The sequence below is a fragment of the Cricetulus griseus genome, chromosome 3 (genome assembly GCF_003668045.3).
Source record: "Cricetulus griseus strain 17A/GY chromosome 3, alternate assembly CriGri-PICRH-1.0, whole genome shotgun sequence".
Classification (NCBI taxonomy): Eukaryota; Metazoa; Chordata; class Mammalia; order Rodentia; family Cricetidae; genus Cricetulus; species Cricetulus griseus.
This window is the reverse complement of record NC_048596.1, coordinates 201,944,222-201,971,316: the sequence shown is the minus strand read 5'-3', so window position 1 is coordinate 201,971,316 and position 27,095 is coordinate 201,944,222. Positions and strand designations below refer to the sequence as shown.

Here is a 27,095-nt window from a genome sequence, read left to right as displayed (position 1 = left end):
AGTTACTGTCAGAGAGCATGTGACCTACCAGCTTGTGGCAGAGAGTGACAGATTCTGGGGGCCTTGTGGGGTACAACCAGGTCTTTCCCTGAGTACCATGTGAGACTCAGGACACTGCTGGGTACAGGCCATGGTTCCCATTTTTCTGGCTCTCAGCACTGGGGCCAAACTGTTGTGAACAGGCTGAGAATGTATCCTGGAGCCCTGGTAGACACTCCATGGCTTTCTCCAGCCCTGATCCCCTCTACTGAACCCTCCTAGATTTGTTAGCTGAGTAACCTACCTGGCTACTATTGCCTGTGAGGACATTCATGTAGAAATTTCCAGATAATTAGTAGGTAAACATTAGGGGTTTTTGTTGTTGTTGTTGTTGTTTTGTTTTGTTTTTTAAGAGCCAGCTCTCCTTTAGGAAGAAAAGGTATCAAGCTCTTAATTTCAAAATAAATCTCAGATAAGATGACTGAGTTCCCGTGTGTCCCTAACACGAGCCAGAGGCACACAAGGAGTTTCTGAGTACCCTTGTGACCAGAGAAGATGCCAGTATCTTTTCTGAAAGTCTGACTCACTCTCAAGTAAACACTTGAGAAATGAAGTAGTGTGCAAGGACACAAAAATAAACCAGCAGCTTCACAAGTGCATTAATGGTTTGTAGCAAAGGTTTCAGATCCAACTCCAGGAAAACAAAGCAGAGAGAGCCAAGACGGTCTAGAAAGGCAAAGAATGTTCCCCCTAACTATGCATACAATGGACTCCATAGGTGTATAGAAAGCCAGTGTGCACATCTGGGGTGGGGGCAGGTGAGAATTGGCCCTTGACAACCAGAGGTACCAATTTTTCATTGGTCAAAAAGATTTCTCCTCCACAGTGGTTACATAAGATATGAGATTGTTATAATAAATGTACTTCATCTACAAAAGAGAGGGGGAAAGGAGGAAGAGGGAGGGAGAAGGATAGATGGAGGGCTGGGGAAAGGCGAGCAAAAGAAAGATAGAGAGAACTTCTGGGTCAATCATTGGATATTACCCATCGTTTTTTTACAGTGGGGGGAGGAGAGGGAGAGAGAGAGAGACAGAGAGAGAGAGAGAGAGAGAGAGAGAGAGAGAGAGAGAAGTGGGGGGCATCTCTCACTGACTAGAACTCACCAGTTAGTCCAAGACTGCTGGATTCACCTGTCTCTATCTCCCTAGTGCTGAAATTGCAAGTGCGCATCACCATATCTGGTTTGTCAATAGGGATCAAACACAACTCCTCATGGCTTCAAAGCAAACACTTTACCAATTGAGCTATCTCTCTAGCCCCAAAGTAAAAACCTGTAGCCAAGAAAATTTGTGGTAAACACCTTTAGTCTCACCCCCCCCCCCCAGGACCTGAAGTGAGAGGATCCTGAGTTCAAGACAACCCTAGGCTACAGAAAGAGATTGTCTCAAAAAACCACAGACAAAAGTAAGGATTTTAAAAAATATTTCCTTTGACTCAGTAGGAAAGCTAACAGAGAATATGTGATAATTGAGATGATGGGAATTAAAGCAGAATTCAGCCCCAAGGGGAAGAGCTAAATCAACACATCCCACTTAGCTGTCACCTCTGAAACAGCCTGGAGGGGAACAGTAAGTGGGTAAGGCTCCTCAGAGTGGCTTTGTTTTGTTTTTTAATATTCTACTGTGAGTCACAGAGAGTGGATGCCAAGGCAAATGGGTTTGGACATTATACTTTCCTAGGATGCTTTGACTTTTAGTCTTAACAACTAAGAATAAAGTTCCAGGGGCTGGAGAGTTGGTTAAGAGCACTGGATGGTCTTCAGAGGACCCAGGTTTAATTCCCAATACCTACACTGCAGCTCACAACCATCTATAAACTCCAGTCCCAGAGAATACAATGCCCTCTTCTGGCCTCTGTGGACATTGTACACACGTGATGCACAGACATAGATACAGGCAAAAACACCAGTACACATAAAATAAAAATAAGCAAGTAAGAGATCAAGTTTCAAGAGGTAACTGCTACTGGCCATTGATTCCTAAACTAAATGTAACTGGAGGTTTAGCACATGGCACAGTAGTCTGGCCTTTAATGAGATGCAGGCTCCTTCTCAGGAGCTTGGCCCGCCAGAGTTGGACAGAGTTCCCAGCAAACTAGGGCTGTGGCTCTGGATGTTGAGAAGACAGCAGGAGGAGGCAGGGGGATGCCACTGAAAAGGACTGATGAGCTGAGCCCTAGAAGAGCATGTACCAGATCACATAGGGAACAGGCTGGTGGGGCCAGCCTGGAGACAGGAAGCAGCTGCCACACACAGCAGAGGTGGTCATATGGTCATCCAGTGAGAAAGATGCTTCCTCTGGCAAGGCAGAAGTAGATCTGTGGGGCACCCAAGAGGCTGACTTGATGGGACGCAAAACCAAGTGTGCTTGAAGCCTGAACCCACACTAGGTGACAGGGCTGGTGGCCACACATAGAAGGATGAGCAACTGTACACTTGGTCCTAATAGGACACAGGTCACTGCAGTACAAGGAGCCAACATGAACGCCTCCCACTGAATTATAAACACCTATCCACAAAGACAGAAACCTTCCTCCCATCTGTGGCAAAAGACACTGCAAATGGGCTGGTGAGGTGGCTCAGTAGGTAAAGGCACTTGGCAATAAGCCCAGGGACCTGGTTCATTGTACCCAGAACCCACATAATGTAAGAAGAGAGCTGATTCCTGCAAGTTACCATGTGTACCACAGCATGAGCATATCAACCCTGATACAGGAAGAATGAATAAACAAATAGGGAAAAGAGAGCTAATTCTTCCTGACGGTTGGTACACCATAAGTGCAGAGCCATGGCTGGTGAGGTATCTGTCAATGCCCATGCTCTAGGGCAACCGTGTGCTGTCCAAGAACCCAATACGACTATTAAGCCACATGCTCATGTGACTTGCATTCCTGAAAAAGAGAATAGCAGGAATAAGATGGAGAGGGGTGTGTCAGAATGCCCCTCCCAGCACATGGCAGGGCAGGAAAGCCAGCCTCAGATCCAAGTCCCTGAGCCACCTGTGTACACTCCTGTCAGCCACTCTCTGCTGACCAGCTCTGCCACAGCTTCTTCCAGGTCTAGGGGTGGCAAGGTCAGTTGGTGGGTGGAAGGACTTGGCTTGCAACCTGAAGTTAACCCCACACTCTGGGATGAATGCCTGGCCCTTCACCCTGAAGGGAGAAGCCTCCACATTGTCCCAGCAGACAAAGGTTTAAGGCAAATCTATTCCAGAGCCACTTAACAATTTCCAAAATAGTAGCAAGATGTTTCCATAAAACCAAACTGGCTGCCAGGGAGGAAAAGCACAGACTACATTGTCGAACTTGTTCCCTTAATTAGGACCAGATCCCGCTGGCTGGGGTTTATTTCCAGAAGTAGACATCCCTGAAAACCAGAAACAGCTTGACGTGCTGCAGCGTCGCTAATGCTTCTCCAATCTGAATTCCTAATTGGGTTTTTTACAAAAAAGAAAAAAACAGAAAGAAATAAAGCAACCAGGAATTTTCATGCTGGTTTTGATTTGGGATTCAAAACAGAACCTACAATGTACATTCCTACATTGTTCTGTGCATAAACCAGTTCACAGTCCTTAAGACCCCTTCAGAGGCTACACAGAAAGGAAAAGCAAACCGCAGCATGAATTCTCAACTCAGGATCCCAAAGAGGCTTTTCTCATTTTGAGAAGTGAAAACTGCCCAGTGTTCTCGCCAAGATGCCTTTAAACATTCTAATCTATTTGCTTTGTCAAGGGGGAGCCTGGGCTAGGAGACAGCACCTGCTCCTTCCTCTGGGGATGCAGAGTGTGTTTTCCTGCTTTCTTTGTTAACTCACTGTAGAGATTGACTGGCCCTGTCCCTTTCCTTACTGAATTCCAATAGAGTAAGCTGATACATCCCGGAGTCTATGGGGCAGAGCACCTCCTTACCTGTGCAGCTGACTCTCCAGCACTTCCATGTACTTCACAGTGTTTGCCTTCACACTTGCTTCTGCAAGAAAAAACCCAACGTGAGTGCAAGCAACTGCAGCCCCAACCGAGAGAAAACCACAACTGCTCATTTAAAAGCTGAAAACAAAGGACTGTGGTCAAGGCTCTAACAATAACAGCATGTTGTATTTGGAAAGCCCTCAGATCCATCCAAGTGGCTGCCCAGAGCCATGCACTGGAAGTATGCAGAGGCTCCAATTGTCTCTGCAGCTAGAATCAGACACAGGCACTGTCATTGGGTCACCCTGACTTAATACTCTTACAGGTAGCTCACTGTCAGCCCATCACTGTGTGTGACAAAACCTTCCTTCCAAAAGACAGTCTCCATTAATGAAAACTGGTATGCACTCATGTTTATAAGTAATCTGGGCTGTCAATCTAATATTTTGTTAAATAAATTAGATACTGAATGCTAGATTCCCCATTATGGCTTAGAGATACTGTGTGTGAATGCTTGGTCTCCAGCTGTAGGTCACTAGGGGCCAGTTCTGAAGGTAGTATCTGCTTCTGGTTTCACCCTGAGCTTTCTTCTTCCTGATCCACAAAGGTATGGAGATCGGTCACCTCATGCTCACACTGCCATTGAGTGGGCTTAAAACAGAAGTACATTGCCAAGAGTGGGCCTTTAAATCTCTATCTGCCTAACCAAGATGACATGGACACAGCCACCTCACTTGCCATGCCTGGTCACATAATGACTGTAGACACAACCACCTCATCTTCCCTGCCTGCCCCATCATGGTGACTGTAGACACAACCACCCCACTTTTCCTGCCTGGCCCCATCATGATGACTGTAGACACAGTCATCCCACTTACCAGGCCCGGCCCACTATGATGGAATTGAAGGGAAGGAGGCAGGGCTGGTAGGCAGAGAGAAGAAAAAGGGGGAACAAGAAGAGAAGGAGAGGAAGACTCCAGGGACCAGCCACCCAGCTACCCAGCTACACAACAAGCCACAGAGAAAGAAGTAAAGAAAGACAGAAAGATAAAAGCCCTGAGGCAAAAGATAGATGGGATAATTTAAGAAAAGCTGGCAAGAAACAAGCCAAGTTAAGGCTGGACATTTATAAGAAAGAATAAGTCTCCGTGTGTGATTTTTTGGGGGGGAGCTAGGTGGTGGGCCCCCCAAAAGAGCAAGGAGTAAAAACAACCAACAATAAGCACCTTGCAGCAACCTTCAAGACAGACTAGTATGTGGACATGGAGTTTTACATTTTCAACTTCCAAAATAATACAACCACCAACACCACTAACTGAGAACAGGGCCTATCCCCATTCTCACTCCCCATCTCCATCCTGAATCTACTAGATAGGTACCTCTGAAGAGCTGGTGACCCTGAGAATAAGGGAGGGTGCTCAGGAAATGCCAAAGGAAACAACAAATGGGATCTCGGGTTTTTAATGGGGGAGAGGCATGAAACAGTACGTCCCACTTGCCAACTGAATCCAATATTCAGAATAAGCTGCTATTAGAATGGATTTCAAATAATTAGTTTAATGAATCCAAATTAAGTGGAAACTGATTGATAATTGAATTTGGTAAATTTGTGAAACTATTTAGCAGAGTGCATGCCATGAGCATTAGTCAGTGCTACAGGTGTTTAACCTAGATCCCATCTCATGCAAGGCACTGTTATTAGTATTGTGTGTGTGTGTGTGTGTATGTGTGTGTGTGTGCATGCATGTGTATATGCATACGTGTGTGCTTGCATGTGTGAGTGTAGAGGCCAGAGGCAGATATCAGGTGTCTCCCTCAGTCACACTCCATGTCACTTTTGAGACAGGGTCTTTCACTGAGCCTGAGCCTGAGCTCACTGATCTAGCTGGCCAGGTAGCCAACAAACCTCAGAGACCATAACTTTGTAAGTGCTGGGGTGACAAGTATACACCAGACTTTTAAATGGTGCTGGGGTTGAACTCAGGTCTTCATGTTTTCTTATCATGTACTTTACCAACTGGGCCATCCTGCCAGCTCCCTATACTTGGTGCTATTTAACTATAAAAAGGATCTAGCACCAAGGGACCCAGAGGGGCCAATATAAACAGTGACCTCTGTGTAGCCAACAAACTAAGAATGGTTGACTTTTATTTTTTTAAATATAGGGTCTTGCTCACTATGTAGAAGCCTGGCTATCCTGGAACTTGCTCTTTAGACCAGGCTGGCCTCAAACTCACAGAAATCTTCCTGACTCTGCCTCCCTAGGGCTAGGATTAGACACATGTCACAATGCCCAGCTGTTATAACATTTTCTAAAAATGTATGTTTTTATTTTATGTGTATGTTTGCCTGCAGATACATATTACACCATGTGCATGCTAGTACATTTTTAAAAGCTGAAAAAGCTTTCATTTGGATGTAGCCTTCCCCCAATAATAGAAGTGACATTAGGCCCATTTTTGCAAAAGAAGTTATCACATTTCAATGATAACACTCGAGCACCAATTTAATCAAAATTACCTTCCATTTAGTAAAAATTTTCAGAAAGAAGATGAGAAAACAAAGGGAAAACTGGAATCCTGACAAATTTCAAATATCCAAGGCTCTAGCCACTCTCCAGGTTTGTTTGGAAAATTAAACCCTGTACAAAAATGAGGGGTGAACTCAGCCACGCAAAAGCCCCAGAAGTTGAGGGAGACAGTCTTGCAGCCATTCTGCCTTGGTAAATGAAATGGAACAGGACCGCTCAGGGCATGGAAAGCTGGAAGGATTCTTCCCACAAAGCTGTCCACATGTATCTCATTTCATACTCAACGGCAGGAAGTCAGTCTCGTCCATGAGCCATCTTCCTAGCCTCAATTTTTTAGCATTCATATTCACCTTGCTCATTCCTCCAGACTAAGTGTGTCGTGTCTGTTGTTACACAGGTGTTCCACTGCCTCTCCGTGCCTGTTTAGCCACAGATTCAATGTTTCAATGGTATAGGGAAGTTCTGGCTGGACAGGGCTCTTGAGAGAGAACCCTGAAGCTGGAAGCATATCGCCTTCCCAGGCTACTAGATATTCCTTATAGACTTCCAGAGCCAGAAGCAAATGAACACACCACCACCAAATAGAGTTACTCAACATTGCAAGGCATTGTTTGGCTTGAGGCTGCTAATTATCCTCTCTTTTCTTCTCTTTTCTTCTAATGAGGAGATTTGCAGAGAGAAAGCAAAACCAACGGATGTGGGCCCCAGAGAATGAAGATGTATTAGCAGAAAGGGATTTTCTTAGGGTTTCAGCTAACACAGTGGCCACAGAAGATCCTGTGTTGGCACCATGGGCACTACATCACCCTGGCTCAAGAAAGTTGGGCTGCTCAGACCTGGTCAAAGTGCAGGATCTAGATAACTCTGAGTGCTCAGCTGTGGGTGGGGCATCAGCACCAAACTCCCACCATCACAGGCTCAGGGACTTCCACAGGAGAGAGGATAGAAAGAACGTAAGACGGGGAGGAAAGCCATGAGATGCTGACTTCTGGCTATTGCGTGGCTGCTGCACAATCCACTCTTAGTAGCTATTGTTACCCACCCGAGACATGCACAAGATCAAGCCAGACAAAAAAATCCCAGTATGAACAGCGAAGGGGCCTCCAAGACCCCACCCTTGTTGGAGGAGCTGTTGGCAAGTTAAAGTCTGTTGAGAGAGGAGGGAAAGGAGAGTCATTCTCCTTTGGGGATGTGGCTGCTAGTAGACTGCTTATGCTGCACTGGATGGCACACAGTCAATGTACAAATGGATGTTGCTACCTGGTCTCAGGGAGTTATTAGTAAAATGAAGAGAAGACATGAGGCCGAAAACCAGGGAGGATTGGAGCACCAAAGGGAGCCAAAGGGAGGTAAGGGTGGATGGCCATGATTCACATACATCCCATACAGGTATGGGATGTTCACAGAATAAAAAATACTGCACAAAAGAACAGAAAGCAATGCAAACCAAGCTAGTGATAGGAGCTGTCACACGGTGACCGTGAAGGCAAGAGTGAGCCTCAGAGAGAGCTGCTCCAGGCAGTAGTCCTTCTGGGTTCTTCAGGGAGGGAGGCAAGGCCTCAGGCTTAGTTAAGGGGGGTGGTTAAGAGAGATTTGAGGGACTGGGCTGGTTGAGAGGTCTTAGAGGGTTTTCCTGGTATGTGATTAGACATGGCTGATTTAGAAGAGCCATTGCATACACAGCAAGATTTGCATCCTTGAATAATGGGCATTGTCAACTCATTTTACCCTCCTGGAAATTTCCAAGTCACTTTCCCTGAGCTTGCATTGTGATTATTTGTTGGAGCACATGATCTCACACAAGGATGATGGGATCACTGGAGTACTTAGTTTGTCTGGTAGGACAGGCTCTATGTCCCCATCGTGGCTGTCACAGTTATACACAGAAGTAGATGCAAGGCTGGATTCGCTCTTGCAGGTTTCTTTCGGTCAGGTGAGGGAGACACTGTCCAGGACCTCACACCCTGAGTGGCATTAAGACCAGCTGTATGAAAACTTCCTCAGAGCAGAGTGGGGCAGTGTTACTCTGGCGCCTTCTTGTCCAGAAGAACAACCGACATTCACACCCCAGCTTTCAGTCTACCCTGTGGGATGGTGGAGGCTGAGTTCAGATGTGCCAGACTGTCCCTGTGCCCACTGTACCCCTCAGACAATAGTGACCATATGATACTCAATGCCCAAAAGTGACTTAGGGGGAAGGGGGAACAGCAGGAAGGAAAGGAGCCTCTGGAGGTCAGGTTGCTGCTGTGAGCTTTGGCTCTACAGAGGATAAAGCCTGAGCCCGCCTGCCATGCTTGTCACCAGCTAATTGGGTATCACATGACATGGTGAGTGCCACTTTTCCCAGATCCACCCAGCTTCCTACATGCCATCTCCTGATGCCCTTCAAGCACACAGCCTGATGTCAGCAGGAGTCAATGACAAAACCAAAGCCAAATGCTCCAGGATGCAGAACGGGTCGGAAAACACTAACGCTCTCAGCAATAAGCAGCCTCACTTCCAGCTCCACACACATCCTCACCAAATGTTCTCTTGATGGAACTACCGGCTGCCGGTCCTCCATCCCTGCTGACAGCAGCAGGTTCCTGGTTTTGCTTTTATGCTTCCTAGTGCATTTAAATGGAGAAGTTGTGACCTGCAGATTAAGTTACAGTGTTTCAAAAGTTGCTTAGAATGCTGATTTATTTTCCTTGCCTAGCAGCATACATCTGAGAATATACACTCTCGCTTTGATTCCCTTTCCTCTGTCAATCACAAATGCAGGCATGCATGTATACACACACACATGCATGTGCAGATGTGACCACACGCATGCATGCTCACAGGCTTACACATAAAAATGCAGGCTTCATGTACACATATGTGCTTATACACTTGGGAACGTGCAATCATGCTCATATTCACATATACATCTGGATATATCCTGGCATGTGTACACGTGTATTCATGTGCACTCTATGAGTGTGCAGCCATGTGCACACACAGATATAATTCTCTTCATTCCCTTTTAACAGACAGATCAAGGAATGAAGTCTGCACCCTTTCTTTTGAAATAGAAAACTATCTTAAAATATTTGCTGTGGAAAACCAAATCCGCATTTGATCCTCTTAGGCTGAGGAAAGCAAGCCCACCCGGGGCGCTGGCGGGACACTTCCTGCACATCATTATTTTGTTGAATTCTCAAAGTGCTGCTCCAAATCCCTTTGAGGATAGGGAGGTAAGACCCAGGAGAACTGTTTCAGGAGAAAATGAAAAAAGAAATTCTACCCCAGCTTAGTGATCTACCAAAGCCCAGGCTTTACCATGTGCATAGGGCTGCCAAGAAGCACAACAGTGATTTCACTGAAAGAATTCTGACCGCAGAGGGAAATCCTGCTGTTCTACTAGCAGGAGTGCCACATAGCCACACTGCCTAGTGCTCTGCTCACCCCTCCCCACAGGGTGGGGTGTCCTGCAATACTAGTTAAAAAAAAAAACCCGGACAGGATGCCTAGACTTGGGGGATGGCTGTTAATAATGTTCTCATCACATAAACATGAGACCTGAGTTTCATCCCCGGCATCCATATTAAAAGTATAATGGTGGCACACACTGGACTGTAAATGGTGGCACACATTTGGCTGTAAATGGTGGCGCATAGTTGTGACCTCAGCACTGGGGATACAGAGACAGATGAATCCTGGTGCCTATTAGTCAGCCAGCCAAGCTTAATCCATGAGTTAAAGGCCAAGGGGAGACCCTATCTCGAAACATGAGGTGGGCAGCTCCATGCCTACAATGTCACCTCTGGAGCTAACATGGGGATATTTGCTCTAAGGCTCATAACTTGGTTCCCACATCCCCACTGTGCTGGCATCTTCTTTAAATGCCTCCTGATTCTATCCACCTATATCCTCGATGGTCCCCCAGGTCTCTCCTTCTGGCCCTATGGTTCCTGTGAAGCATTCAAAAACTCCAAACTATCAAGGTTACTCAGAGTATGCCTTGTCTTCTAATGGAATCATGAATTCTCTCTATTGTTGCCCCAGTCCTGGAACCCAAGGAGGTGCAAGCATCTAGTTCTATGTCCAATAATGGTGTACTGAGTGCCACCCACACACTAGCACTCTGCTCCCACTGGTGTCAAGCACTGTGACCCCACTGGTACTGAATGCTATGTTCTTACCAGGGAATTGAAGAAACAGGATATAGTTCTCAGAGCACTGACAACCAGCCAAGGAAACAGACACCACATAGACTCCTGCTATAAAGCCATCAGTAATGAATGAATGGAGGACAGAGGAGCCCAGACTGACAGCCTGAGGTTGACAGTGGGACTACATAGGGTCCCTGGAAAATAAGGCCCAGAACTGATAACACAAGAGATATCTGCATCTATGGCTCCCCAGGGATGCTGGAGACTCAAGTGAAATGGTGCCACATCTGCACATAGCAAAATCACACCCTCCTGTCCCCCTTAAACCAGCTCTGCATCCCTAACAGTGCTCATGCCATGGGGACTGCTGTTTCACGTGTTGTATACGGAATTCCAACAATAGGAAAGTCCTGAATATGCTCAACATAAACACAATTTTTAAAAATGCTCTTTTACCTAAAGTTGTTTGAATCCATGGATGCAGAAACCATGGGTGTGGAGGGTCAACTGTGCACACAAAACAGACAGAAGGAGGAGCACAGGGCAAAGAATGCAGGAGTCAGAGGAGTTCCAAATCCCATCATCAGACACTAAATCATCAAAAACAACACTGCAAGCCATTGTCCCCTGCTTTGAGTGGGTTACTGGGATCTTGGATCACGGTCTGGGGTGTTGACAGTGCTGCCCTTGGATGGGAGTACTGCTGGTCTCTGAGAGTAAGTGGGCCTTCCCACAGTTGGTTCTTCCAAGAACAGTGTGTTATAAACAGCAACCTGGCCCCTCAGTCCCTCTCTGATGTCCTTCTGTCCCAAAATGCAATCTCTTCTCCAGGACCCTTGCCATTGGAAAGCCATGGATCATGAAGTTCTCACTAATGGCTGAACCCATGGGCTGTTCAATGTTGGACTTCCAGACTCCAAAATCATGAATCAAGTAGCGCTCATTTCTTCATCCATCCTCAGTCACTTGTCACAGCAACAGGAAGAGGCTCTCACATTGCTGGTTTACAGATCCTCACAGAAGTCAGAACGAATCTCCTTTATGTGTAAGAGCCTCCTCACTACTGTCAGGCTGTGACAAAGACTAAAGGAATCAGCCACAGCCACCCCACAGACAAGGGATTCCTCCAGGCAAGGGAAAGGTGAGGTCAGAATGACAAGTGCCTAGATTCTAAAAGAAAACTGCGCCCCTCCCAGCCACTGGACTTCACCTGTTCCAGGTCACATGGACAGCATCTCACCCTACAATGCTCAGGGATGTAAGAAAACTCCCAATATGACAGCTAAAATACTTGGTAGTTTAACGTACATGCTACGACTCCAACAAGTAAAGTGTCTGCGATGCAAGTATGAGAACCTGAGTTCAAATCCCCAGTGCCCAGGTAAAAAGCCAGGCATAGTAACAGCAACTATAATCCCAGCACTGGGGAAGCAGAGACAGGCTGACTACTGAGGCTTAGTGGCAATCCATCCTAGCCTAACTGGTGAGCTCCAGGTTCAATGAGAGACCCTGTCTCAAAAAATAAAAGGAGGGGAAGTAAAGAGTGATCACTAATGTCAGCCTCTGGCCAACACATACACACAGGTGCATACATACTCACCAAGACCAAAGATATACATCACACGGGTATGTATACATACACGGGGGGGGGACGGGGGGGGAGAGAATATGTGTGTGTGTGTGTGTGTGTGTGTGTGTGTGTGTGTGTGTCAAACAACCAAAGACTAGACTAGACTGATAAATACTCCACATACACCCTAAAAAAACCATACCCCAAGTGAGTCGAGTTCTATGCACCTCTTTGGTGGCTCTATCTGAACCCATTTCCCACCTGCAGCAGACCCAGAAGAGTAGATCAGCTGGGAGGCAGGATGCAGGCTAGCATGCTGACTGCACTGCACACAAGTAGCCCATGGTTCCCACTGCAAGAGCAGAGGGAAGCAGCAATATGAGGCCGAATCTCATTTTCAGTCTCCCAATTCAGAAATCACATTTGGGATTCTACTAAAATGGAAACTGAACAACACACAACAGTCCTCAGTATCCCACTAGCTTACATCTGTGCTCCCTCCCTTCCCCCTCCCACCATCCTTCTTCCCCTCTCCTGCCCACCCTCAGGAGCACAAGGTCCATGAGAATTTAAAAATAGCCTAACAGATTTCAAATAGAGTACACTAAATGGGTCCATTTTCCACGCCTTTCATTTTACATTACGCACTGGTTGTCTGGAAGCACATGGTGTAAGTGAGAGGGATACGACATTTAAAATCTAATTTTCAAAAATTGGGTCCTAAGGCAGAACAGTGAAATGCATTTACACATAGAGTCGTGCCTGCAAATCGATACTGGCAGAACAAATGCCCGCTAGCTCGTCTGACAGCCCAGCCTGAACTCACCAAGCCACACAAACCAATTCACTCACTCGGCAGGTGTCTGCCGAGCCCCTGCTAGGTGCCAGGTGGCTTGCCTGGTGCCCCCATTGTCCATGTGCTATAAGTTCGTGGCCCTAAGGACCTTGTGAACTAATGAGGGAATTGCATGGTTAAGAGATCTTTACAACACGGGAAGAGAGGCTGGGATGGAAAAGCCAGAAAGCACCCAGAAAAACAGTTTTCATGGAGGTTGGGGACAGGTAAGGGACAAGCTGAACTGAATCCTACATGAGAAGGAGCATGGCCTGTAACAAGAAAGGAGCAGCAGCCACGAGGCCACACGTAAGAGGAATGTGAGGATCCAGGCTAATCTAGGAAAGTGAAAACAGAGAACACCGCAAAAAATGAGGGTGCAGCAAGCAGAGGGCACCTCCATGCTAAGTCCCCTGTGGGAGTGTGATTTTGTCTAACAAACAAGGAAGTCATTCACAGGTTTCCTGTGGAGAATGGCCTGGCTGCTCCTGATCCAGCGTGGTGTGCAGTGGATTGTGGCTGGGCAGGATTAGATCTATTGAGCATTACAGGCAGGGCTGCGTGAGTCTGAAATTTGACAGTGTGTGGAGGGTACATATCTGGTTCAATGACATGAATACAGCCATCTGGGGTGCGAACCTCCACATCTATTCCTGAGTGACCCTGGTCAGCTTTCCCCTACATAGTTTACCAGCAAATAGTAAACATGAAACCCTGGCAGAAAGACTTGGAGCTTTGCAATCCGCCCTGGGGGCACGGGAGCTCTGAGACAAGACAGGTACAGCACACCCTGTGTGAAGCCACTTCCGTCCTCCTTCTGACCAAGTCCCAGGACCCCGCTGTTCCTGTGCCATCTTCAGGACCATGCTTCTGTCAGCGAGTGCCTAATAAACTACATTCCGAAATCTTGGATCCATCTGCCTCTGTCTTCAGTCTCACAGCACCATGGGTAGATACCTCACACTAGAATCAGGCTGGTCTAGAACAGGTAGCTTTATATGCAAAGCTAGTTGAGAAATAGAACTGTCTGACCATGGTGCTAGACTGGACTGGCCCACACACTCAACAATTACAACAATGATGAAAACTAGCGCTTGTCATCTATGATGTTAGAATGTATCTAGCAAAGCAGGTGTGAGCCAATATTCCAGGAGTGGACACAGGCAACAAGTAAAAGAGGTTAATGACTGCACCAGATGCTAAGAGAACATGACCTTGTGCCCTGGGGGTAAGCTGCCCTTTTAAATAAGGCAGTCAGGGACACATAGTGAGATAGTGGGTGTGAGATTACACAGACAGAGAGGTCCTGAAGATTAGGACGTGGATATCCTACGGCCATTATTCTACCACACTGGACAGGTGGAAGGAAAGGCAGATGGATACAGAACCCCAGGAAGTGGAAACTAAAAGATGGATGCATCAGTTATATTTCTCATTGCTTTGATAAAATGTCTGGCAAAAGCTACTTAGTGAAGTAGTTTATTCTCACTCATAGCTCCAGGCAGGGAAGTCATGGTGGCACAAATTGGAGGCAGCGGGTCACATGCACACAATCGGGAAGTGGAGAGAGATGAGCGCTGATGCTAAGCTTGCTTCATCACCCACAGAATAGCACTGCCGACACTTCCGGTGGGTGGTCACACCTCAGCTAATTCAATCAAGAAACTCCTTCACAGGTGTGCCCAGAGGACTCTAGCTTGTGTCACACTGCCAATCAATATTAACCACCCCAGCGGGTAAAGATGGAGGAGTTGGCACAGAAAACACAATGATGAGACGTAGCGAAGCCAGAAGGGGGTCTCTCTGGCCAGTGAAGAGTGCAGTATTCAAAAGCCTGCAAAGACTCAGAGGCTGCCAAGAGGATTGGTGAAAGGTCACCTGGATTTTGTAATAAAAAAGGGACTTAGGGAGGTGGCTAAGTAGGTAATTGCGCTTTCTGTGAAAGCAACATCCTCAGCATACATTAAAAGTCGGGCATGACCGTGTGCACATATATTCCCAGTGTAGGGGGTTAGAGACAAGCAGATCCTAGGAGACTGCAGGTCACCAAACCTAGGCAAAGCAACAAACTTCAGGTTCAGTAAGACCCTGTCTCAAAAAAAAAGAGGTGAAGAACATTAGAGGAAGGTATCTGACATCATTCTCTAGTCTCTGCATATGTACACACACACACACACACACACACACACACACACACACACACACACACACACACACACACACACACACACACACACACACACACACACACACACACACACACACACGATCTGAGGGCTAGGAGATGGCTCAGTAGGTAGAGAACTTGCTGCATAAACATGACACCTGGGCCTGGATCTTCAGCACTCACATAAAAGCTGGGCACAGCAGTGCTCATCTATAACCCCAGTGCTGAGGGGCGGGGCAGAGACAGGTGAATTCCTGAAGCTCAATGGTCAGCCAATTAGCCAAATTGGTGAGATCCTATCTCAAAAATTAACGCGACTCCCCCACCCTACGGAAGCTGGGCTCCCCTTCTATCACAAAGCCTTTCCTGTCTTCAAGAAGGCCCTACCCTTGCAGCCTCTAACCACAGCCCTGACAGCCCACAGCCCACCCACCTCTCTCAGGGCCAGCTGCAGGGCTAGCCAGGGGGACATTTCAATACTGTAGCTGCAGCAGGGCATCAGAACTTCCATAGCCCAGCAGTCATTATCTCCCTCCTGCTAGGTGAAACCAAGCTTCCCGTGTGTCAGGAGCAGACAGCCAAGCCTTCCCCCATAGTCCACTGAGACGGATTTCCCCCCCTGGTAACCCAAAGCACTCAATGCCGACAGAAAACCCAGTCTCCAGCCCCGCAGTGCCTGGAATTTGTTTTAAGTATTTAAAACACATTAGGCTTGACACCAGAGTAGCTAATAAGTTAATGTCCCAGGTACTGAGGAGGAGGTAAGTATGAAATTATTGGCTTAAAATGATCCCAGTGAAACCATTGCTTCTAACAAGATCATAAAATGCATTTTCTCAGTGAGCCATATAGAACTGGCTTGACGACATAATAAAATGGGGATTCAGGCTTAATGGAAGATGGAGTTAGATTGTAGATTAAGGTGTGATTTGTGCCTGACATTGCTGTATCTGGGCAGTGTCTGTTGGCTGATATCCTTTCCACCAAAGGGCTCAGAGATAAGTGTGCCATTTCTGCTTATCACAGGGACTCGAGATAAACATGGGGCTAACTGATAATGCCTCTGGCCAACAAGGAGAGAAACAGGGAGTGCAAAGTCAAGTTTTGATTCCACAGATGGGACTGGAAAGATTCTATTACTATATCTTAGAGTTCTGTGGTTTGAAGGGGGTGCTCATGCCAAGAGATTGTGACAATATACTAGTTTTGCTTCTGTTTTATACTTTTGTTTTTGAAACAGGTTTTATGTAACCCAGGCTGGCCTTGAATGTGCTATGTAGCTGAGGATGACCTTGAACTCCTGATCCTCTGGCCTCCATCTCACAGGTGCTTCCTATATGCTAGGCAAGCACTCTACCAAAGGAACCACATGCCCAGGCCCATCTTGTTTAAACATGAGAAATGAATATGGAAATTTCTGTGGGCTTGAGCTTAGTCATAGGTGAGAAGATTCAGAACACACAGGGCAATGGCCTCAGCCACTGTCTGGCTTAGCTGGGTTCATTTGTTGGGAGTTAAGGAGACTTTTCAGGAGTCTCAACCAAGGAATTGCCCAAAACAGTCTGGCCTGTGGGCATGGCTGTGAGGGATTGACTTGATTAATTGATACAGGCACTGTATTCAGAAGTCCTGAAATTTCTTTAGTATATCTGTCTCTGTCTGACTTAGAAGGCCTCCCCTATGACGTCAGGCACACCGGACTATGGTCTCTCTCTAGCTCAGGCCTACTGTGGACCAGTCTTGAGGCTGCTCCCAAGGTTCCTCTGTCTGCCCTTTCCCTCAGAGGTCATCAAGCCACTCTCTAAGTCAACTCCACGGAAGACACAAATTCCAGAGTATGCTGGCTCCTTGTAGGGGTGGGGAGCAGGACACCTTCCCAGCATCCTTGCCACCTGTTTAGAAATGAGAGTTTAGTTACAGACCTGAACCGTTTCCCATCTGATCCAAATGAAGACCCTCTCTCCCTGTGGGCAATAATGTCACAGATAATCCATCCATTCATGGGAGAAGCCCAGCAACAACAGGCTACAAAAGAGCACTGCAGCTTAGGAAGGAGCTTGAACACACATATTAGTATCTCCACGCCTCATTTACTTATCTGAAAGCCAGGGCAATGCCCTCCCACTCCCATAGGAGCCCAGGAGATCTGTGTTCCTCACAACAGTTAACAGTGGTGATTGCTGCTAGACTGCCTCTCCTCATTTTACAGCATCAACATCAGAATGGAGATGATGGCCGAGGGACATTAACCTCCATTTCACACATTGTTACACAGGAGTCTTCTAACAGGAGTACAGATTGAGTTTAATTTCTGAAGCAACTCAATAGAGGCTCACTAGGGTGGGGTACAGGAATGGTGTGACTCCTTATGGGTTGCAAGAGGACCGAGCTTACATTGTGAGGCACAGATCGTGTTGGATGCAGCCAGTGTGTTCACTTAGGAATCATCTATGACCCAAGGCACTCATCGATCTTAAGAGGCCGAGCAAGCAGGCAATTGGTGGCTAGAGAGCCAGCCATCACAACAGCAGCAGAAGGGGGGCTGAGTGCCACACAGTCCTGGCAGTGCCATGCATCCCAGCTACAAGGAAGATGGTGGTACCACTGAGGCACAAGGGCAGGGCAGAGTCTTTGAATTGAGACAATCAGAGAGGCAAACAAATCCAGCTCCTTGGGCAGGCATGTTACCCAGCTTCAGATCTGTTTCTTATCTGTGCAGGGAAGTTAAGTATACCCAAATGTGAGCAGCAGCAGAGAAACCACCTAGCTCACATGGACACACATAAGCACACAGACTAGGTCCAAGCAGAGAAAAGTTCATGGCAGAGCTAGGTGACCACCTACTACTGCCACTGGCTCCCTGTAAACTACTTGTGTGACCCCAATATGCCACCAAGCTTTTCTCACCTCTGTTTTTTTGTCTGAGAGAATTAGATCACATGATCTCAGAGGTACCGTGGGGGGGAATCATAATGGGAACATTCTGTCAGCTAATTTCCTAAAAGTCCCCCCAAACACACTTTTTCCCCCTTTTCCAGCAACAATGACAGCAACAGGGCAAGTTGATCTTAGATTCCCAGCTTGTCCTAGGACCCAAGGTTTCCAGCAACTTTGGATGTGCAGCTTTCATAGCTACTGCACCTCCATGTTGGACTCCTCTATTAACAGCAGCCCCCTCTCTGATCCAGGTACCCAGGTAAGTTAGCAACTATTTCAGCAGCTCTATCCTCCTCACCAAGTGCTGTTATAGACTATTAATTAAAGATGCATTCAACCTTTTATGCTGTGGCACATTTGTTTAACGATGGAAAGATGTGTTGCATTCTTTTATGTTGCATTTGTTTAACTCTGTGAAGCTATGTTACTTTGCCTGTCTAAAACACCTCATTGGTCTAACAAAGAGCTGAACATCCAACAGCAAGGCAGGAGAGGGATAAGGGGAGCTACCAGGCAGAAAGAATAAATAGGAGGAGAAAAGAAGGAAAGAGAAGGAGCGAGAAAAGGAGAAGGAGAGCGGACACCATGGGCCAGCCACCCAGCTACACAGCAAGCCACAAAGTAAGAAGTAAAGAAAGAGATATAGAACACAGAAAGATAAAAGCCCAGAAGCAAAAAATAGATGGGATAGTTTAAGAAAAGCTGGCTAGAAACAAGCCAAACTAAGGTTGGACATTCATAAGAAAGAATAAGTTTCCATGTGATTATTTGGGAACTGGGTGGCAGGCCCCCCAAAGAGCAAAGAGTAAAAAAACAACTACAAAGTGCCCCTTATATAGAAGAAGACCTGAGGAAATGGCTAATATACTTGAACCTAGTCAAAACCCAAGAAACAATGAGTCCTGGGGAATCAGCAGCAAACGCTCTATTCAAGGGAATATAAAAGAGAAGGCAGTATGTCTGCTTCCAAAACAATGTCGCTGGACTCAAGAGAAAACCCAGAATTGCCCTCCAATCACTTCCTTCTTCCCTTTGGTGTTTATGCCTTCTGGAGACCTTCTACTTGGCTTGCCTTCCTTCAGCCTCCCTGGGCTTCCTGGCCCAAATCAGCTACAGTCTCCAAATCCATCTGCCTGCTTGCTCTGAACACTTTCCCATGGAGCCTCAGACAAGCTCATGACTTGCACATTTTCAGAGCAGGGGTGTCTGTGCCCTGTGATGAGGCAGTGCCACCACATGCCCACCGAGCCTGGGAAGAGCAGTTCTAAGGCAAGCAGAGACCACAACAAAAATGGTTTCAGCCATCCTCACAATCGGGGGTTAAAAGTTCATTCTTTGGGCTGTGAGGCTGCATTGTGATGGAGACTACTTGGGGACAGGATTTCCATATTTTGTCTGGAGCTGGTGGGAAGGAAGGGTGACAAGAACAGGGAACTGCTGTGGGCCAGGCTCCAGGAAGTTAAGTACATTTATAAATGAGGGCACAGACTCTGTGGGGAGAACACCTGAGGGAGAACAGCCAGTCACAGTCAAGGCCCCTGCCCTTCATACAGGAACCCTCTTAAGCTGGTGCGGTGCCACACACCTGCCATCTCAGCGCCAGGAAAGCTGAGATATGAGAACTGCAAAGAGTTCAAGGTCAGCTTGGGTTATATAGTGAGTCCCAGGGCATTCAGAGGTACAGAATGAGATACCACCTCCCAAAAGAGAAATAGTAGATAAAATAAACCAACAGAGCTTCTAATAGGATAAGAACAGCATCTTAGGAACTTGGTGCCGAACAATCACTAGATATCTATATTCACTACTTTTCTGTTTGCTGTGACAAAATACCTAACAGTTCTGGGCATATTTGTCCCATGACTGAGGCACAGTGAAAGCCTCCTCCAGACCAGGGAGTATTGGCAATGTGGACAGATAGATGAGGGCTTATGGGTAAGTAAGCTTTACAAATAAAGTCTATGTCACAGAAGAGTGACATGGGTCCCCTAACTCCTGTGGCATCAGACGCAATACCAGGACTTTGACTACTATGCATGAGGACACTGACGGGGCATGTTATATAAACATCTGTCTACAAAGTAATAATAATAATAATAATAATAATAATAATAATAATAATAATAACCTGACAACTATGACCTCAAATGATCCTAACCTAGAACTGTGTAGAGATGCATTCTCCTTAGGATCAGGGTTGGTTTTATTAATATAAATCTGTAAAACTGGCCACCATGTGGACCCCACTATAGTAAGGCTAGAAATTCAGACAGGGAAGTAGAATGTCAAACATTGTGTGTCAAAGAAAAGAAGGTTCCTTTGTAGCTGGAGAAAAGCCAAGTCAGAAGGAGCCCCCACACACTACATGTCTCTAAAACTTCGGGTTGGCTGAAAAGAAACTTCAGTCTAGACATCCACTCGTGGGGAAGCGCCAGTCCTAAAAGCACTGTGGCTCTCCAGAAGCCCAAGTAAGAATTCCAGGAAGCAGAGAGACTCCTGAGAAAAATGCATGAAGCCCATGAAGACAATGCCACATCCCCTTGGGACTGTCACAGTCCTCTGATGTAGCATTGCTTAAAGAGGTCATGGCTGGAGTATGAGAGCTGAGTTTGCACTTGAACCCTCTCCTCCCCCACATCCAAACCCTTAGGAAGTTCAATGGATGAATAAATCTCTGGCCTGCATTTAAGTCCCAGGGGCTTCCTCTCTTTTTGTTCCCTGAGCTTTCCTCCTAGCCTGTTAGAGGGCCCATCCAGCCCAGCCCTTCCCTCAACCTAGTCACCCAATGGTTTAGATTGAAAAACCAATCAGTAAAACTCCAGCTGATCTGCATACTGGGCCCAGGTACAGACAGGACAGGCTGGGGCCAATCATCAAGAGGCCATGTGACCCAAGCCAACTTGTAAGATCAGTCTCCTTGTACCTTGTGGTCAGGGAGTCACTGGAGAAGGGACACAAAGTGAAGATGGGTTTTGGACAGCAGCCTTCACCCCTAGCCAAGCTGCTGCTCTTACACGTGAACCTGCATCCTGCATCTGTCTACCCTAAAGTTCACTACATTCAGCATTTCCCATGAGTAACACACTAGTGCCCCTGGGCAAACCTGCTTCCCACATGGCTTGCACTACAGACAGCCTATTGGCATCTAAGGCACTAGTTCACTCAATGCTAAATGAGGTTCCTGTTCCCATAAGTATATCTTAAGTGTGGAGAAGAAAGAGTTGCCACTTCTTCAGAAAGGAGCTGACAGTGATGATTTGAGGCTGAGAATATTTCTGAACTTGGAACAGGTAGGTCTCCATGGGTTCACCCAGTCCTGCACTGATAGCCACTGTGTGGCAGTTGTGATGGCCAGTGTCCACTGGGGGTCAGTTATTTAATGCTGCTGTAGCAAGTATCACAAAGGGGGCTGGAGATGGTTCAGCTGGATAGGGAGATAGCTCAGTAGGCAGAGTGCTTGCATGAGGAACAAGGTTCAAGAACCAACATTAAAAAAAAAAGTCAGTTATATGCTACCCAATAGCCCTCATCCAGCAGCTGGTGGAAGTAGAAGTAGACACCCACAACTAATCACTGAATTGAACTGGAATCCAGATGCAGAGAAGGATGAGTAAAGAGCAAAGGGGTCCAGACCAGGCTGGCAAAACCCACAGAAACAGCTGACCTGAACATTGGGGAACTCTTGGTCCCCAGACTGATAGCTGGGATACCAGCATGAGACTGATCCAGACCCCAGGAACATGGGTTTCAGTGAGGAAACCTCAGAATCTATGGGACCTGCTGTAGCAATTCAGTACTTATCCCTAGCATAGGTGTGGACTTTGGGAGCCCATTCCACATAGAGGGATACTCCCTGAGCCAAGACACACAGGGGTGGGCCTAGGCCCTATCCCAAAGGATATGATAGACTCTGATGACCCCCCTATGGAAGGCCTAACCATCCAGTGGGAGCAGAAAGGATATGTGATAGGTAGGGTTTTAGTTGGGGGGGGGGCTGGTAGGGAAGGACGGGAGGGAGAAGGGAATTGTCATGTAAAACAATCTTGTTTCTAATTCAAATTAAAAATTCTGAGGAAAAAATAAATAAAATATACAAATTCACACTTAAAAAAAAAAGTCAGGTGTGATGGTCTATACTTGTAACACCAGCATTGGGGAAGCAGAGACAGGTGGCTCCCTAGGGTTCAAAGCCAGCCAACCCTGCATAGTCAGTGAGTTCCAGCTCAATGAATAGCCTGTTTGAATAAACAAGGTAGATAGCCTCCTGAAGAATGACACCCAAGCTTCACCTCTGGCCTCTACATGTACATACCCACCTATGTACATGTACTCACACATACATCTACACCATACACATTGACATCTATGTGTACATATACACATCTGTATGCGTGCACGCACGTGTGCACACACACACACACACACACACACACACACACAGTATCATAATTTGAGTGGCTTAAAAACAACATAAATTCTCCAGCCATGGTGGCATATACCTTTAGCCCCAGAACTTGGAAGGCAGAGATAGGCAGGTCTCTGAGTTTGAGCCCAGCCTGGTCCATATAGTGAGTTCCAGAGATGGGGGATGTCCTGTATATGTGTTTCTCTTATTAGCTGATGAATAAAACACTCTTTGGCCAGTAGAGGCAGGAAGATGAGGAGAATTCTGGGAAAGGTAGGCAGAAAGGTACCACAAAGAAATGCCATGTAGCTGAGGAAGGAGTAACAGGTATGGACCTTTCTCCAGTAAGATAAGACCACATGGAAATACTTAGATTAATAGAAATGGGTTGATAATTAAGATAGGGCTAGCCAATAAGAAGCCCTAACCATCAGCCAACAGTTTTATAATTAATATAGCATCGGTGTGCTTATTTGCAGCTTAAAGTGGTGGCGGGACCTGGCAGGACAAAGAAACCCCAGCAACATTCCAGGGCATCTGAAACTATGTAGGGAGACCCTGCCTCAAACAAACAAACAGAAAACAGTTCATTCTCTCACAAGCCCAAAGTCAAGATGCTGGTAGAGAGGTTCCTCAGGGATGTTCAGGGGAGCTTGTCCCTAGCCACCACCTCCCTCAAAGGCTGCCAACAGGTCACTCCTCAGCTTGGAGAAGTATCTCTCTTCTCCCAACCCTCATGTGTCACTCTTCGGGGTGCCTCAGATCCACCCTCCTCTTAAAGAACACCATTTTAGGTTTAGACCACATCAGGATAGTCTTATCTCAAGATTCCTAAGACTACTAAGATCCTATTCCCAGGTTAAATTCATGTTTACAAGGACCACAACGGGCACTTGAGTATCTGCTGTGGGATGCAACTTCCTGTGTTGCAGGCTTCAAGGACACTTTGTACAGGTGACCTCAGGGTGAAAAGAACCTCTAAGATCATCTTGCCCCACCTCCTCTACAGCACAGGAGCATCTTGGTGATGTCTCCTACAGCAGCCATTCAATGACAGCTACACTGTCTCCATCACATAAGGACATGAGTCTCTGATGGGAGCTACTCTGGCCTTCAGCTCTTCCCGTGGCTCAAAAGACATTCCAGGTACACAGGTTACCATAGGAGTTAGGAATAAAGTGTGTGGGGGAACTTGGCAGGCAAGGGTGATTGAGGTGGGAGACAAACATGCCAGGCAGACAGAGCTTAAGTGAAAAGTTTTATTAGAAAGGGGAGGGAAGGAGGAAGGAAAGAGAAAAGAGGTAAAGAGATACAGAGACACAGAGACAGACAGACAGAGGACAGAAGAGGGAGACAGGAAAAGCTCTGTCTGCCCCAGGGGAACAGAGGGAAAGAGAGCATAAATGGACAGAGTGGTGGTGGGGCATGTCTTTTAAAGGATAAAGGGTCCTTTGCACCTTCCTACAGACTATATAGCCATGGAACCCTGGGCCGACCAGGGCACTGCCTGAGTGCATTCTGCCAGGTAACAGGGACAGGCCAGAATAATGCCTAAATCCTTACAATAGGGGTGGGGATACATCACTGCTATATTTCAAAGTCAGAGACTGTGGTTAGAGTGGTAAGTGATTGTGTCAGGTCACATAAGCAGTTATCCAGTAGTTATCACTCAGACTGGGGCTCCTGCCCTGGGGCAAGGAGGACTCTGATTCTATAGGGGAAAGTGCTCAAGGGCAAATCAGAGTCCCTCCACTGCATCCTAATGGATCAAAACACCTGGCCCCACAAAATCCACACCTACCTCACCTTCTCCCCAAGATATATGTGCACTGACTATGGAAGCCTATAAAGTACTGTGTGTGTATGTGTGCGTGCGTGCGTGCGTGCGTGCGTGCGTGCGTGCGTGCGTGCGTGCGTGTGTGTCCACGTGCATGTGCAGGGCACTTGCCCACATGTCCCCTGTGGAAGTCAGAGGTAGATGTCAGAATTTTGGATGTCTTCCTCTATCACTCTCCAGCTTATTTTTTGAGACAGGATCTCTCACTGAACCTGGAGATCACTAACTTGTCTAGACTGGCTTCCCAGCAAGCCCTGGGATCCTCCTGCTGGTATCTCCCCCAGGTGCTAGGGTTACAGATGCATGACCCCACTCTTGACTGCTACCTTTACTATTAGGGACCAAGTTTATCTTTTCCATTTTAAATGTGTCTATATTTCTCTTAGGGTTTCTGTTGCTATGAAGAGATACCATGACCACAGCAACTCTTATAAAGGAAAACGTTTAATTGGGACTAGCTTACGGTTCAGAGGTTTAGTCCATTATCATCGTGCTGGGACATGGAGTCATGCAAGTAGACATCGTGCTGGAGAAGAAGCTGAGGGTTCTACATTTCAATCCACAGGCAGCAGGAGAGACTATCCCACTGAACATAGCTTGAGCATATAAAACCTCAAAGCCCACCCACACAATGACACACTTTATCCAACAGGCCAAACCTCCTAAAAGTGCCATAGCCCCCGAGAAGCTTGACCCCTCTTCCACTAACAGATGGAAGCAGATGCAGAAATCCACAACAAACTAATGGGCCAACCTCCTGGAGTACAATTGAAGTGAGGGAGGGGAGAAAATATGAACAAAGGAGTCAAGACCATGATGGGGAAATCAACAGAATCAGCTGACCCAGCTAGTGAGAAATCACTGACTCAGGTCTGACAAATGGGGAATCTGCATAAGACTGACCTAGATTCTTTTAATATAGGTGACAATAGTGTGACCAGGACAATGTATGAGGCCACTGGTGGTGGGCCCAAGATCTAACACTAATGCACAAACTGACTTAGTGGAGCCCATTCTATATGGAGAGATACGTTGCTCAGCCTAGACACAGGGATGTGGGGGTGGAGAGATGCCTTGGTCCTACCTCAACTAAATGATGGAACAGACTTAGTAGACTTCCTAGGGGAAGCCTTACCCTCTCCATGGAGCAGATGGGAGGAGAGGGGCAGTGGGGGAGCAGGAGGAGAGGAGGGAGGGGGAACTGGAATTGGAATGTAAAAGAATAAATTAATAAAAAAATAAAGATTTAGTTGTGTTGTGGACATTCAAGAAGTATATCGGCCAGGCTCTATTAAGCTTATGTGTGGCACCAACTGGCCTAGTCGGTTCTGGGGTGGGGATACAAACAACCACCCCTGTCACCCAGGCAGGAGGAGAGAAGGGAAGAATGATGAAAGGCATCCCTGCTCACAAAGAGAAGATACAGTGAGGAGGACACTGCACTGTCAGCAGGCGATCAATACAAGTCCTGTGTAAATGCTGGCAGAGGCCCCTCCCTGTTAAAAGCACCTTGCCCACTCTGATGGGAATTCTCTCAGCTCTCACGATTTACCTCCAATTTCGATGCCTCTCTGAAGTCTGGAGGAACACCCACTTACCCTTTAGGCTCTCTCTTGCACACCTTGTGTGGCCTTGACCCACCCTGTGGTTCATAAGCTGACAGTGTAGACCCTGAGTCCCATGTTAATCAGTGATGTCCCAAGGGCTGGCACTGCCCTCACCCTTCTATGTCACTCATGGAAACAGAAAAAAAACTGGGCACTTTCCAACTCCATGTAGAAAGTTTTCTAAGGAGTTTTTCTACTCCATCAGGAGACGGTGCTTCAATCCCAGCTGCAGAATCTCTGGCACAGGTATGAACACCCAGTGATGCACTTTGGGTACTTCATGTCTCCCATCACTCACATCAAAGCTGTGAGGACAATGGTAGCAGCAGTTAGGAAACCGTAGCCCTGAGTTCAGATGCAGCCTGACCATGAGGAACATTTTTCACCCAGGCCATGTAGAAGCTTCTGAACAAACTCAAATTCCTGCTCAGCAAAGCTGGGGAAATGCAGCCTATTGTGGTTTGAGAACTGTCCCCATAGGCTCATGTATTTGAACACTGGTCCCCATTGGTGGTGCTGACTATGGAGGCCTTGGAGCTTTCAGGATGTGGAGCCTTGATGGAGGAAGCATGTTACTCAGTCCACTTCTAGTTCTCACTCTCTGCTTCATTCCTGCAGTTGAGGATGTGAGCTCTCAGGTTTCTGTTCCTGCAGCCAGGCATGCCTGCAGCCTGCTACCATGCCTCCCTGTCATGATGGACTCTCATCCCTCTGGAACTGTAAGCCAAAATAGACCCTTCCTTCTACAGGTTACCTGGGTTACCTTACTGACAGTATTTCGTCACAGAATCAGAAAAGTTGCCAATATGCAGTCCATTGTTGAAGAGAGGCCAAGGCAGGAACTCAGGCAGCTAATCATATTGCAATCATAGTCAAGAGTAGAGAGAAACAAATGCACTCATATTGCCTGCTTACTTAGTCACTTGCTTGCTCTCACCTAGCTTTCTCCTCTCTTATACTATTCAGGGTCCCCTGCCCAGAGAATGGTGCTGCCCACAGTAGATTGCATCATCCTACTCTGTTAACCATCAAGGTAGGTCTTCCAAAGACACACCCATAGACTAATGTGGGTAATTTCTCATTAAGATCCTTCCAAGGTGATTCTAGGTTTTGTCAAGTTAATAGTT

The 27,095-nt window shown here is 46.8% G+C and overlaps 1 protein-coding gene across 1 annotated transcript in view; it reads right to left on the bottom strand.

Moving 5' to 3' along the window:
- Disc1 (DISC1 scaffold protein) overlaps window positions 1–27,095 on the bottom strand; it is a 173,269-nt gene that overhangs the window by 43,214 nt on the left and 102,960 nt on the right. Inside the window, exon 9 of the mRNA XM_035441703.1 lies at window positions 3,945–4,005. Within this exon, the coding sequence (XP_035297594.1) occupies window positions 3,945–4,005 (61 nt within the window). The remainder of the gene's footprint in view (window positions 1–3,944; window positions 4,006–27,095) is intronic.